This window comes from Podarcis melisellensis, assembly GCF_964234715.1.
Source record: "Podarcis melisellensis genome assembly, chromosome: 4".
In the NCBI taxonomy this organism is placed as follows: Eukaryota; Metazoa; Chordata; class Lepidosauria; order Squamata; family Lacertidae; genus Podarcis; species Podarcis melisellensis.
Genome location: NC_138531.1, coordinates 53,570,954 through 53,585,045, shown reverse-complemented (window position 1 = coordinate 53,585,045; position 14,092 = coordinate 53,570,954). Strand labels below are relative to the sequence as shown.

The following is a 14,092-nucleotide window of genomic DNA, read 5'->3' as shown; positions in this document are numbered from 1 at the left end:
GCAGCACTTGGCCCGGGGGGAGCGTGGCCAGCTCCGCCCGAAGGGCAAGACCCGGACGATGAGCGTAATTGTGCGTGGCCTCCTGCCACAGGCGGTCCTTTTCTAGAAATATACATATATATATAAATAAAATTGTCCAGTAGCAGCTTAGAGACCAACTAAGTTGGTTCTTGGTATAAGCTGTCGTGTGCTTATTTTTTCAGATCTGAAGAAGTGTGCATGCACACGACAGCTTATACCAAGAGCAAACTTAATTGGTCTCTAAGGTGCTACTGGACAATTTTTTTTATACATTTCGACTGCGTCAGACCAACCTACCTGAATCTTTTCTAGAAAGGCAAAGATATTCAGATGCTCATTTGCCAAAATGGGGAGAAGCTGGTAGGTATGTGAAAATGAATGACAGCACAACTGGGTTGGTGGGGGTGGGCGGAGAGAAAAGGATCCATGGACATTTCACGTGCGCAGGGTAGTGCTGATCAACACCAACAACTGGGAAACACTGGCCTGCAAGCGCTCCAGTTGGAGAACAGCCTTTACCAAAGGTGCCATGGGCTTTGGAAACACTCCAACTCAGGACACAAGGGAGAAACGTGCTAAGAGGAAGGCATGCTTGGCAAACCCTCACCGTGATCAACTCCCGCCTGGAAACCAATGTCCCCACTGTGGAAGGATATGTGGATCCAGAACTGGCCTCCACATAAACACTGTTAAAACTGAGTTTATGAAGACAATCTTACTCTGCTACGAGTGATCGCCAAGGAAGAAAAAGAAGATAGATGATCAACCAACTCTGGAAAGGGTTGTGCGTTCCAGCGTAAGGGACAAGGTGCGCTGCCTGGGAGAGCTATTCACTTTTCTCTCAGGAAGCCTAGGAAGCATGTTTGTGTTGACGTCCACCCCTTCCTGGCCAGAGGTAGCCTAGCCAACATTATCTACACTCTGGTGTCTTTTGAGGTTGGCAGTGCACTTTGTTGCATGGGGCTTCCCTTGAAGACAGTTCAGGAAATGCAGCTGCTGCAGAACACTGCAGTTCAGTTGTTTTACTTGCCAACAGGAACCATGGAAGAGATCTTACCCTTGCCTGTATTGAAACAACCACAGTGGCTCTCAGTGAGTTTCCACGCTCCATTCACAGGACTGGTCTTAATCCATATACAGCTTAAGACTGACCCAGGTAGCTGTTGGGCTGCCAGCTGCCATACCTAGGCCTCTGTCTACCAGTCCAAAGATGTGTGAAATGAGTAAGAATAACTCATGACAATAAAAGCTTGCCCTCTCTCCCCGGCACCTCTGTTATTTGCTCTGCAACTGAGCATGGTGCAGTGACCCTAGATGTGAGCATCTGAATTTTTTAAAAAAACCCAACCAACTAAACTTTTCTTTGCAGGAGAAATCTATGTCCTTTCCTAAAGGGGCAAGTTGGCTGCACATTTGAGAATGTCAGGCCACAAGAGAAAACCAAATCTTGATACAGTCAATGAATTGATATTATATTCTGAAAGATTGATATATTTATTTAATTAATGCAACACCACATTTCACAGGATATGTATGGAATATTGTAGACCACTGAGATAATACTGTCATTTTGCATTGGATATAGTCAAATATTGTGTACCACAAGCAATAATTTGTTACACATTAACAAAGCAACTTGCCACAGGAACACACTCCATGAAAGATATAGCTTTTTTTTTTACATAGTTTGTAAATTTGACGCCACTAGTAAATTACTTTTAGCAATATATTATGATTGTTAACTATTTATCCTATACTTGTAGATACTTTGTTGCAATTTTGGTGGTACTTTGCTGCCAGATTCTGTAATCTATTGAAGGTGTATGGGGGCTTGTATATTAAATATGTTATAGAAAAACTGTAATAATTGAAAATAAAAATCTAAACAAGGTCTACATATCACTGAATTGTAATTTGCACTAACTTTCCAGAACACAGTTGCTTTGCTAACATAAGATTATTCCAAAGCACTATCACACAGATGTTAATAATCAGAGTTTTAACGAGTTAAATCACATACTGAAGCACAAAGGTTATAGTACCACTGATGTTGAAGATGTACGAGTACTTTTAAATGAACTTCACTGTAAAAGCACAATACAGAAGTCACTGTATTTACTTATCTATCCAACTGTAGATAATGGTTATGCACTGCTAGCTGGGATGATTTATAGAAATATGCTGGGATAGTAGTAAATAATTTAGAAATGTATTTTATTTTTGCTGCTCCATGGAAAGCTGTGCTTCACTTAGATGCTACCAAAAGGCGGAGACTTTGCTAACAGAGTCAACAGAAGAACAGACAGGTTTGGTGAGGCCCTTCTCAAAAAAGATTTTTCACAAGCTTTTAAAAAAGCAATCAATATAAATAGCTGTGACAATATGTATAAGAGAAACTATAGCTTGCCTAATGACGTATGATTGAAAACACTAGTGTCTCCTTCATGACACCGAAATACTACAAATGACATTTGTTGCAAAAACCATGGGGGACAGGACCATTTGCAAGTTTACAAAGCATTGTGCAAACAGGAACAGATTTAGCCTCCATAAATATCACATGTGGCATTGACAGCTTCTGTCTGTGGGGAGAACAGTGATGCATCTAAAAAGCTTTACAGAACAGTACAAAAACTATCTGTTGAAGCCCAATTTAAGACACAAGCACTTCTATACATAGTAAGGGAGGATGCAAACAAAACTGAAATGCATGGACCACATAGCAGATTACTTCAGATTTTTGTATCAAAACTGACTACATTGTATTGAGTCATGAAATTCTGCTCTTCAGGTTAATAACAAAGATTCATATTTTTCTGAAATGAAAGTTCCTTAATAGTAGTATCCAAAACAAAAGTTGAATAACTGGATTATAAGTGACCACAATATTTCCCATGTGTGCAAAACAATAGTACATATGCAGTTGCAGGTAAAATATATTACTATATGCTGTGTACTTTTAAAAAAATCTTTCGACTCTTTGTGGAATTCACCATTACAAATCTTCATAAACCTCTGGTATATAACATTTCCCCAACATTACCCTTGAAAACAGTCATTAATTAAACTTTGGCAGTTCTTTGGTAAATACTTATAAATATACCAGTTTTCGGCTACTGGAAGTGACTCTAAGTTCTACCAGTCAGGAGGGTATTTAAAATAGTATTTAAAATATTTTGTAATAAATAAATTTATGTGCACTAAAAGGATAAAACGGTGCTCATGTGTTGTATTTAAATTAATTGGTGGGAACTTCTAATTTTGAACTTGAGTCCTGTGGATTAAAATGGGATTTAAATATGCATAAACTTCCCTGCATTGTGCCCTATTAGTAGTGGCATAATAAAATCACATGTGGAATTAGCTTTGTGAAATACCATATATACACACACACCTTTAAATTTTGTACATAGTGAATATTTCAAGTTCAGTGCATCAGACAAAACTATTGCACACAGAATTACATCAATGCCCAATTCTAGGAGATAATACTCTTAGCAAACAAGTTTAAAGAATTTATCTTTCAGTAAAATCTTGTGTTGATAAAACCTTAGGTACCTGGGAAGGGCCTGCAGTTGATTTAGTGCTATTGGACCTGGGCGGTACAGGAGGTGCAGGTGGGGGTCTTGCTGGCAAAGGACAGAAAGAATCAGCGCTTCTGTTCCAGTCATTGTAAATGGCAGAACCTGAGCCAAATATATTTTGTTCAGTGCCCAGTGAACTTGGAAAAGAAGTTGCTTTCATGGAACTTGCTCTTTTTAACTCAGTGTGATTGTCCGGTGACTTTAACTTCATCACACAACCCTCTTCATCAAATGTTACCCATCCTCTTGGTTTTACATTGTTCACTATAGAAGATGTGTTTTGCAAACTGAAATTGTCTTCAAATGCATTAACATAAAACGAGGCCTTGCTTTTATGAAGAGGTGGAAAAAGATAAGCAGCAGGTCCTTCTGTTGAACAATGTGAAGTAGCTCCAGATTCTTGGGTTTCTGTTCTAAATGGATTTCCAGCAGTAATAGTTTCTTCAGTGAATGGATCTGTGCTGTTTAGTCTGGGAGCAAATGGATTTGGAGAATTGCACATACGTTCTTCATGTTTACTATATGTTGGAATAAGTGGCATTGCTGGCATGCAATTTATGTTACTTAAAGTATTAAAATTGTCTGTTGCAGAAGGCAACTTTGTCAGCTTCTTTTGGTTTAAAGGTACAACCGGTGACATTCGGACTGATGACTGAATCTTGGATGCAGAAAGCAGCTGAAAGGACAGATCTTCAAAAGGATCATTGTTTAGCTGTGTTTCAAGCTGAATGGCATGAACTCCATTTGCTCTAATCTGAAAAGTAAATAAAGTGCTCAAACATGTCACTTGGCTGTGAAACAGCATTTCTTCATTGTCCATGGCATAAACAGTGGATCTTGCATTTCCTAATTTACTTTATGCTTGCTTTCTTATTTTAAAAGTCCTGTTTGATTTATTTTATAATCAAAATAATTTTTAAAACCCCCACTGCCGTTTCATTGGCAAAATAGACACATGTAGACCTACAAAGCATTTTATTTATCTCCCTATTAACTGATACAATTGTAATGTTTCAGATTTCTGAACACAAAAGAACAGTACATCTCTACTGGAAAAAACCCATTATGCTTTATTACTTGAAGAACTAAAATAGTATATAAATAATTAAATGTAGTCACTTTCACATGCAGAAATGGATGATGTTATTATGAAGTTTTATCACAATGAAAATGTTAGTAACATTCTATGTTTTAAAATGGCACTAGTGTCTTTAAATACTATAAATTTTTTGTTTTTTTTACTGGGCCAAAATAGAAAGATTTGGGGAGAAATTCAACATTGCACTAAGGCAATCATTCTGTCAGGGCAAGTATTTTGCCTTGGCAGACTCAATGATTTCCCCTTCTCCTTCCCTTGTGCGCTATTCTGGGGATTCTCTCAATACCCTCCCCAAGTCAAAAGGGGAGCATGGCAGGAGGAAAGCCCCATTGCACAAGAAAGTCCATGCATAGGGTTTCTGCTGGGAAGTCTCATTAGTTGAATTCTGCCCTTCATTGAACTTCCAGATAAATCTTAAGCACTTGGAAATATTCCTGCACAAGACAGAGGTGTTTTTATTATCCTAGGCATTTGGACAGTGCTAATGGCCTAGCATTTGGTCATTTATTTTTGGCGGTTCTTTCTTATGTGGGTGTTGTGGTTATTTTATGTAATCGGGTAATTTTTAGAGATGAACACTTAGTATGTTTGTTTTGTTTTATTGCATATTGTCCATGTAAATTGATTCAAAACTCATTTGCCAGAGTGGACTGGAGGACATTCAGTGAATAAATTGACTTCTCCCACTCAACTGGATGGGCAGGGCCTTTCAAGCCTTTTTCCTCCTCTGACAGGGAGAGAAGCCACCCCACCTTCCAGTTCTGCCCTGCATTCTACATTTTTCATTTCTTCCAGTAATTAAGACCATAATCCTAAACACACCTAAGAGTAAGCTCCAATGAACTGACTTCTGAGTGACTATGCCTATTCTAGTGTAAGAGTAAATTTCCATGTTTTTACATATATTAGACATACCCCAATCCTGTATCGTTTTATATTCAACAATGCTAAACACAAAGTTTTAAATCTGAAGATCCATTTTATACTTACCTAAACAGCCTGCTTAAAATAATAATCAATAAATCAATTTTGTCAATGTCCAAGTATAACCATGTTTAACTACAGAATAAATGTAAATCAAATGCAATTTTGCATATGGCACATGGCATGCTATGTTTATGGTGTAATTTAAAAATACCAAGACCCAAAAGAGCAGCACCACTGCTTTGTAGGTTTTAATTGAATGTGCTTAGTAAGTTGCATTGATCTCAGAAGCAAACCGATTTAAAACTAGCTTCATATTAAAACTAGAAATAGATATATTTTATGCTAAAAGGGCAGCTTTTTTCATGAACTTTTGAGTGTGAGAGAGCTGAAACCAATGTTACACTTTTTGCCGCAATATTCATTTTGTTTCATAAAGTAGTCTTGTTATCAGGGTTGAGTAGTGTTTAAAAGTTTCAGAAAATGGGACCAAATTAAGTACTTCCCATAGCAGTGGTTCTCAAAGTGTGAGGCAGACCTCTTGGTGAGGTGCAAGTGAGATTTCCAACTTCATCATAAGGCATTTTTTGTGGATTTTTAGCTATTTTAGTGTCCTGTATTAGGACCCTCCCCTCTGATTTTTGAAAGCTGGCAACAATCAGACATTTATTTTAAAAACTTCTTTATGCTGTTTTCTTCATTTAAGGAGAGGCTTACTTGGCACAGTTTGAGAACCCTTACTCTACAAGGCCATAGCATACCAAGCTAAATAAGGTGCTTTATGTCAATAATATGCTACAGAAAGCAAGAATGAAACTATGGCATGTCTGCCTATATATGCAGGCAGGTGATTTCAATGCAAGTGCAGATGTATGAAGCAAAATTGTTCATACATCTTTTTTGCTACAACTCATGGAGAACAAATAATGGATGGAAATAACAAAAGACTAGTAAAGAGTCAGGTACCTTTTACCCTGATGGTTGATCCTGCTTGTGAGAAAGAGACAGACATCAAAGGGAAAATATTAGGAAGAAATCCACGGTAAAATGCTTCAAAAGTGACCCAGCACTATGTCTGTCCAATTATTTGAGTGTTAGATGTTACTTTGATAACACATACATGCAGAAACACTCTACTGTACTAATTGGATTTGCTATGATATAAAGCAGGGAAACTAATCTTGTTCAGGCTGAGGGCCGCGTTGACCCACAGTCAACCCTCCGGGGGCTGCTTGTCAAACTGGGGGCAGCCAAAGTGTAAAATGCTTTCCCGTCTGTTATTTTGCATAAATTTTAAAGCTTTTATTATTCATTACTAAATTTTTTTTTTATAAAATGGACAACTTTGCGGGAGGCAAAGCACATCATCATAGTGGGCGACATATGAGAGCAGTTGTTAAAAAGCTAAAAACTGTCAATATGAGAGCAGCCAATAAAAAGTAAAAACTGTTGACCTTGAGGGGTGCAAATTTAGAGGTCTTGTGGGTACAAAAAACCTGTAGGGTAGCCACCGCTGATATCAATAGTCCTTCACTTTGGCTTTGATTTTACAAAGAAAGCTGCCTCAACTGGCAAGCTATGTTTGAGTCAATGATACCCAACAAGCATTTTGCACATTTAAAATATATTGCCTTTGGGCAGTATTCTAGTAACTCATCCCGTCAGCACAAGGATTACTTCTAGTGCAACAGAACTACGTCCTCCCCTGTGTGTGCATTGCCATGCCCTCTCCTAATCTGCTCTAGATGGTTAGGGAACCCCTAGAACAGATTTGGGCGGTTCACAGGGTGAGGAGGTGGGAAGTTCAGCTGCGCAAGGATTTCCTTGTACTGATGGAACTACTTAGTGCTATATTGAATACAACCCTTAGTGATCAAGTGACTATTCATATGACTGGGGCGGCTGCATTTTAAACCCGCTCCAGATGACATTTAGTCATGCTGCTATGTGAGAGCGAGATAATCATGTAAGTGACTAGCATGTTCAAAGGACTGCATGGATTGGTTTTTGATTTTACAGATTTAAAAGCAGGTTGAGGACATTAGGCTGTACTGGCTTCAAAGACTCAAAAGCTCTCTTTCTGAAGCAAATCATTACTAAGAGATTGCATTTTGACACATTCTGTTAAACTTTTCTATGTCTGATTGCCAGTGGATAAACTAGTAATACTGTTCTAGCACTGCTCTAAATACCTCTTATATATTCATACCAGGTTATTTGGGGAAAGTGTATAGAGGACTGTGTTTAACTGCTTTCTAACTTCACCAAGAAAATGGATGCTCAGTATTAGACATCTTTTCTAATATTTTGCAGGTTTTTTTGACCCAATTTATAAGACTTAGAAGCAGCAACAGTGGAAAGGATAGTTACCAACTTACCAACAGTGGAAAGGATAGTTAAGTCATTTTGAATATAAGTGTGACTGTGACCATATTAATATATTGTTAGTAAGCTAGTCCAGTTGAAACTTGGCCATAATACATGTTAAACTCTACCCATGTCTTAAGACATCTGTTTACCACCTAGGCTGCGATATAGCAGCTGCCTACAAGAATAATATCCATCTCAGCCATGTCTTATCACTTATGGAGTGGCCTCCCAGAGGTTTGCCTGGCACCTACTTTAATGTCTTTTAGACAATCCCCAACCACAGCTCTGCTAACTGGAGTGTGTTAGGATGGGGTGGAAGTGCCTCTTTGCCAGCAGAGGTGGGGGTAATTTTGGGCTAGTGGCACCTAGAAACTCTATGGGCCTATGATTAGGGATGTTCCAAGGGCAGGTTTGAGCTGGTCTAGAATCTGCTGGCTCCAAGATTGCTCTGTTCTCCCCAATGGTCCCAGGACCTAAGTGAACTTGTACTGTCTATGCCTTCTAATTATTTGAGCTCTGCAATTTGTTCATTTCTTAGATTATGAGTATTTATGACTCATCAACCAAAAGCTATACAAATTTACTTCCCATGTCATGAAACACACACACACACACGACTGTGCCCAATAACTATCGGTCCTTTGTTCTGGGAAGTTCTGGATACTTATAGTTGTTTACATGCTGACATTAGAAAGTAAGAACCTTTAGGTTCAGTAGCCTATGCTCCCAAGTATGTCCTAGTCATCAAGGAAGACCTTGCATGGGTACAGATGCAAAGAAAAACACTTTCATTTTGCACTTGTCTCCTCCCATTTCAATTCTAACCAGATATATAATTGTGTAGTGCAACAGACATGTGGACTGCATGACAACAAGCCTTTCAATTATTCTCCTAAGGAACATAAAAGCCTTCTTTAGCTGCTAATTAACATGTTTTGTTATAGGAAACAAATAGTTTGTTCATAAAAAATGTAAATAAAAATGGGAAACATGATTTAAACCAGTCTCTCTATATGATGAATCCATTCCTAGTTAATTGTGTTTTTTATGAAACTAAGTTTTATGCAGGCATGCTTAGGAGTAAGCCTCACTGTACAGTAGGATTTGTTACTGAGTATGTATAGAACTGTGCTGGCTGAGATTCCTTAACACACTAACTTGCATGTAAGTCCCAATAAATTCAGTAGGACTTAATTTCAAAAATATCATAAAATCGTTGAATTGGAAGGTATCTCCCAGGGCCATCTAGTCCAACCGCTCTGCAATGCAGGAATCTCAACACACAGTTCCCATCCCCATACTAGACCCTGCTTAGCTTTGCAAATGTGCTAGCAGTTTTATTGCTGCACCAATATAAACAGATCTGCAAGTGCCTCAAAGTAAAAGCGTATCACGCTAACTAGACCCCCACCTTCAAATTTCAAACATCTGTATGAATTTTAACAACCACAAAGAGGAAAGCTAAAATTCACAGCACTATTTTTTAATAGTTGGTTTAATATGTTTCATTTGTGTTTTCTTCTCCATAGTTTCTCATAGCTCTATAAAGTTGACTTGCATCTAACATGGGGATTATGTTCTGGGGATGGCGCATAAATCTGAACTCATGTATAGTCGAACTGCTTCCACAAGAACAATTTTACATTCCAGAGCTGGCACACCAAACAGGTCTTGCCCCACAAGCAAGACAGAGAGCTTACCAAGCTTAGGGAGACTCTTGCAATATTTTGCTTCCTGGGCTCAGGGATTTGTGTACCAAGCTCAGGGAGGCTCTCACGAGATTTCATGGGAACTCGGAGGACACTATGAGATCTTGCAAGAGCCTTCCAGAACCTGGTGAGCAAGTCTGAGAGCTTAAAAGCTCTTTCTGTGCCAAGAAAACAAAAGGAGCTTTTAAGCTCTCCACCTTCTGTGTGTTTAATTTATGTGATTTCAACTGGACAGCACGTGTAAAACGTGTTTAAGTTGTGAGTTGACTGCACTATATATTTAAATGTAAAAGTTATCAGCATGTGAATGCTGCTGTTGAGTAAGTCTGTTAAAGTAAGTGTACTTGTGCACTAAAAATAAAGTATTAAAAAGAATTGCATACATACTTGTTTCTGTGAAGGGACGGGTTCAGAAGGCAAGCTTTGGGATGATTTGCTACGAGGGGGAGGCTGCGGTGGTGCTTCCAGGTTTTGTGGAGAAGCTGTCTGAGATGTTACTGTCATAGGTACAAGAGGTTCCTGCATCTTTAGGACAGGGGGCTGCTGAGTGGTGGAATGAACAGGAATGGCAGCCTGTGGCTTAAGTGGTTCAGGAAGCAGAGGGGATCCTGCAAATACACAGAAAGTGTTTTTTAATGGAATCAGATTTTCTCAGTTAACACAAAGGTCTCTTGACAGTGGTCAGCGTCTCAACCCTTGGATGGCATCCCATAGGAAAAATGATTATCTGTATATATGGAACTGCACATACCAAAACATGTAAGAGTAACCCCAGTTCAGGAAAACTGCCAGGGGCCTGGATTAAAAGAGCTGCTCATTCAAGAACTTACACTAATTTGGATCTTTGCCCCCTTTGAACAGCCAGACCCCTCTGATATCACAATCTGCTTTTGAAATTCACATCAGTTTCAAAAGCAGTTTGTCATGAAGGGAACTGCTCTTTGAGAACATCAGATCTAAAGTCTCATTGGGCTCACAGAACTCATGTCACAGCTATTTAGGTTCTGAGCAGAGATAAAGTCTTCACACATTAAGGAAGTAGGAGGTGCATACATTTGAATACAGCATATATATCTGGTATTTCCCATGAGGTTAAGAACCAGTCATGTCTTTGATCACACACTATGTAGCTATGCCACAGTAGGAGTGAGAACTACTATCTTTAGCTGTAATAAACATCTCCAAAGTAGTTAGCAACAAATTTTCCTGAGGTTGCTCATTAATCTAGTTCATTCTCTTTATTTCATTCTATACCTCTGAAATACTTGTGTACCCATGGATAAAGGATCTGTAATTATTTCCATTCATATGGATAAGCAGATTCTCTTGCAGTATTTTTAAAACAAAAGTACTGCCCAGAAGTGGCTACAAAAAAATCTAATATCTTCTCTGCATAGCAGACCTATAGTTTACAAAATTGCTTTAAGTGCATGACTGAGACTTTATTCCATTAGCAACCTTGAACCACCTTTGTTATTGATGCTAAGAAACTGACATTAATTCTAAAAGAGATGTGAACAGGACACTGTCACAGAACCAATTCTGGGAAAGTGGGAAGAGTAGACTGTAATATATAGGTCTCGCCACTAAACTGCAAGATAACTACATTAAAGCAAAAACAAACAATTTACCTCTTGGTGATTCTGCTGGCTTGGGTTGGACTTCAGGTGTTTGTCTCCCCACAGGGGGACGGACGTGGCTTAGTGGTGCACTAATGACTCCAGCTCGGGGAGGAATAGTCTGAAATGCATTAGGTGCAGAGATGCAATATGGTTACAATTTGGAAACCCTAACAATTGCCTGTGAATGGAAGTTCAGTTCACTTCAGATTGCAATGACTGTGCAATCAAGGTCAAATATTTTAATAGCTTAATATTTAGGGAAATCGGAAAAGCTAAATCCTGAAATCTTAGTGCTGGGATTCAAATTAAATAACACAGATCCTAGAGGTTTTTTGGGAAAATGAGGATTCCTTGGCTAGTATCACTAAATACGAACCATTATTTCAAAAGATTGCACGATAAAGTTTTATCACATTCTCTTCTACAAACTTTGAAGTTAATAAACCCAAACACAGGATCACAATATCACAACCACATCACAAGCTCTGATTGCCTACCGGTCTAGTTCCTATGCTTGTAGGTCCAGCTAGAGATGGTGAATGACTCTGAGCTGCAGAAACAGAAAGAAGTCACTAATTTAGAATATATTTCAAAATCCAGATTCTCTGTAATTAAGTATTTAACCTCAATATATAGTACCTATGTCTCTTCTTTGTGGCCCAGGGCTTTTTTGAGCTTTGTAATAAGAACAAAAATAAACAAATAAATCAGTTTATACTAGTGAATATTTAGGTTTACAAATACGTGATTTTATATTTAGTTGAGAAAGTTGCAGACATCCTAATTCAAATGTTTACATTACTGTACCTATCTGTATTTTTAACATGTTTTGATAGTCTTTAATGGCATAACAATTGCATGCTTTATTCCCTCAGCATAGCATGATGCTAGAAGAATGAAATGCTCCTAATTGTTAGGAATCCTCTATGAATGATCACCTTAGATGCACTGTGAATATGATAACTGATTTACAGAATTGTTTATCAATGGTTCCAGTAAAAAGCAAATTGACTCCAAATTAGGCTGAATATCTCCAGTGCTTACAAGGAGACTAATCTGACAGTTCAATGCTTAATCTAAACCATAGTTATGTGGTTTTCACTTTCTCAACAAAAACTAGTACATTTTCAGAAGAAACATGCCTAAAGCATATTCACATTTGCCTGACTATTGACTCAATAGAAGTTTTGATCTCACACAATTTAGCACTTGCAATTTAGTGCTTTCTTTTAAAAAAAACACACAAATTTGACGTCATTTGTCATGACTGAATTATTATCTCAATAAGTTAACACCGAAAATTATAAAGTACAAATAGGAACCCTCAGGCAAGAAAGTCAGGACAGCTGTGCATGAATATTTGCATATACAGTTGACAGGAGGAAAATTCATTACCTTCTTCTCTCCTGGCTACACCAGGACTGGGAGGAGCACCAAGACCTTATCAGAGAAAAGCAGAAAAGCAGTATATTGGCCATGCAGCAGGGCAAGGAAATGTAAGAAAAAACAGAATTGCAAGGCTTTTGTTCTGAATAAAGTGATCAACTCAAACAGTATATTGCTGCGATTTGAGGGGGAAATAAGCAAGCATGAAGTTCACATTTAGAAAGATTAAAGAGCTTTCATTTTATTTTTCATTGATAGGATCCTATTTAAATCATAAACAAGATAAAAAAAACAGGTTTAAGAATTTGTGTTTCTTTGTCAGGACCCTGTGAACTAAATTTCAGTATGCCTTTCCCTACTTTCCACAGGGATGTGAACCTGGCACCATATGTTACTAGGCACCAGGCAAAAACTATTTTGTTCATCCAGGCTTTTGGAACAAACCAGTGTAACTCCTCCTATCCTCCACACATAATCTCAGTTACAGGTTTGTTCACATTTGCAATTCATATTTTATCAGGCATATTACTACGATTTTAGCACCATCTTTAACATTTCAAAGCCATAGGTAACTTTACTACTTTTAGGAAAATAAAAACATTCTAAAACTAAAACTGTGTCATAAAGCCTTTGTTAAAAACAAAGAATGATATCCAACTCACTCTTACTCAGAGTAGCCCTGTTTCAAGTCCAAATGATTTAAATGGAGCTTCTGTGAATATGAATGATTAAGACTGGATATCAACAAAAGTGTTAACAAAGAAATCTAGATTAACACAAAATATTTTACCCACTATTTAAGTCATATTTGAACACAAACATTACCTCCAAGTTCTTTTCTAGCAGGGGCAGGACTTTTACCTCCTTAAGGGTAAGAAGCAGATGCAGCAATAAATAAAAAGTATGAATTGAAAGAGAAGCATGAGACAAAGGAAATCAAGAATCAGGAACAATAAATGCACTGTTTGTAATTATATAGTCTTTGAGACCTTCATACTCAAAGTTATAGACAGAGAGCTAGAAAAGCATCAATAGATAGGGTAGTAGTGGCTGTATTCAGCAGGCTAAAGCATAGTTTAACATGATAAGAACAAATGTAGATGAGCCTTGGGGCCATGCACTCCCCACTCCCTTCCTCCAGTGCGGTGACAAGGGAAGAAACAGTTTGGAAGTTTTTGCTTCTGTTTTTCCTTAACTGCAGGTTATTGTGTCATCCAAACTGGCAAAGCTGTGGTTAATGGTAACTGGTTTGTTTGAAACCACGGGTTATAAAGTTATTTCAAACAAACCATAGTTACCATTAACCATAGTTTTGTCAGTTCAGAAGGCACAGCAAGCTGTGGTTATGTACAAACAGAAGACAAAGCTCCCAAAACC

At 38.0% G+C, this 14,092-nt stretch overlaps 1 protein-coding gene and 2 long non-coding RNA genes across 6 annotated transcripts in view; 1 reads left to right on the top strand and 2 right to left on the bottom strand.

The window, feature by feature from the left end:
* The first annotated feature begins 53 nt into the window (after positions 1-53).
* Positions 54-14,092, top strand: part of LOC309368218 — a 34,287-nt gene continuing 20,248 nt past the window's right edge. Inside the window, exons 1-2 of the long non-coding RNA XR_014167646.1 lie at positions 54-70; positions 352-381. This is a non-coding gene — a long non-coding RNA (uncharacterized lncRNA). The remainder of the gene's footprint in view (positions 71-351; positions 382-14,092) is intronic.
* The window catches only part of SYNJ1 (synaptojanin 1), a 53,709-nt gene continuing 41,100 nt past the window's right edge, over positions 1,484-14,092 (bottom strand). For all 4 annotated transcript variants that reach the window (XM_081907969.1, XM_081907970.1, XM_081907971.1 and 1 more), the window contains exons 26-32: positions 13,541-13,579; positions 12,725-12,769; positions 11,969-12,004; positions 11,827-11,879; positions 11,339-11,447; positions 10,095-10,315; positions 1,484-4,359 (exon numbers count right to left, since the gene is read on the bottom strand). In XM_081907969.1, the coding sequence (XP_081764095.1) occupies positions 3,538-4,359; positions 10,095-10,315; positions 11,339-11,447; positions 11,827-11,879; positions 11,969-12,004; positions 12,725-12,769; positions 13,541-13,579 (1,325 nt within the window). In that variant the 3' untranslated portion in view covers positions 1,484-3,537. The remainder of the gene's footprint in view (positions 4,360-10,094; positions 10,316-11,338; positions 11,448-11,826; positions 11,880-11,968; positions 12,005-12,724; positions 12,770-13,540; positions 13,580-14,092) is intronic.
* Positions 7,063-10,087, bottom strand: LOC309368223. The gene is made up of 2 exons (XR_014167652.1): positions 9,801-10,087; positions 7,063-8,581 (listed from the first exon to the last, which is right to left on the bottom strand). It is a non-coding gene; the product is annotated as an uncharacterized lncRNA (long non-coding RNA).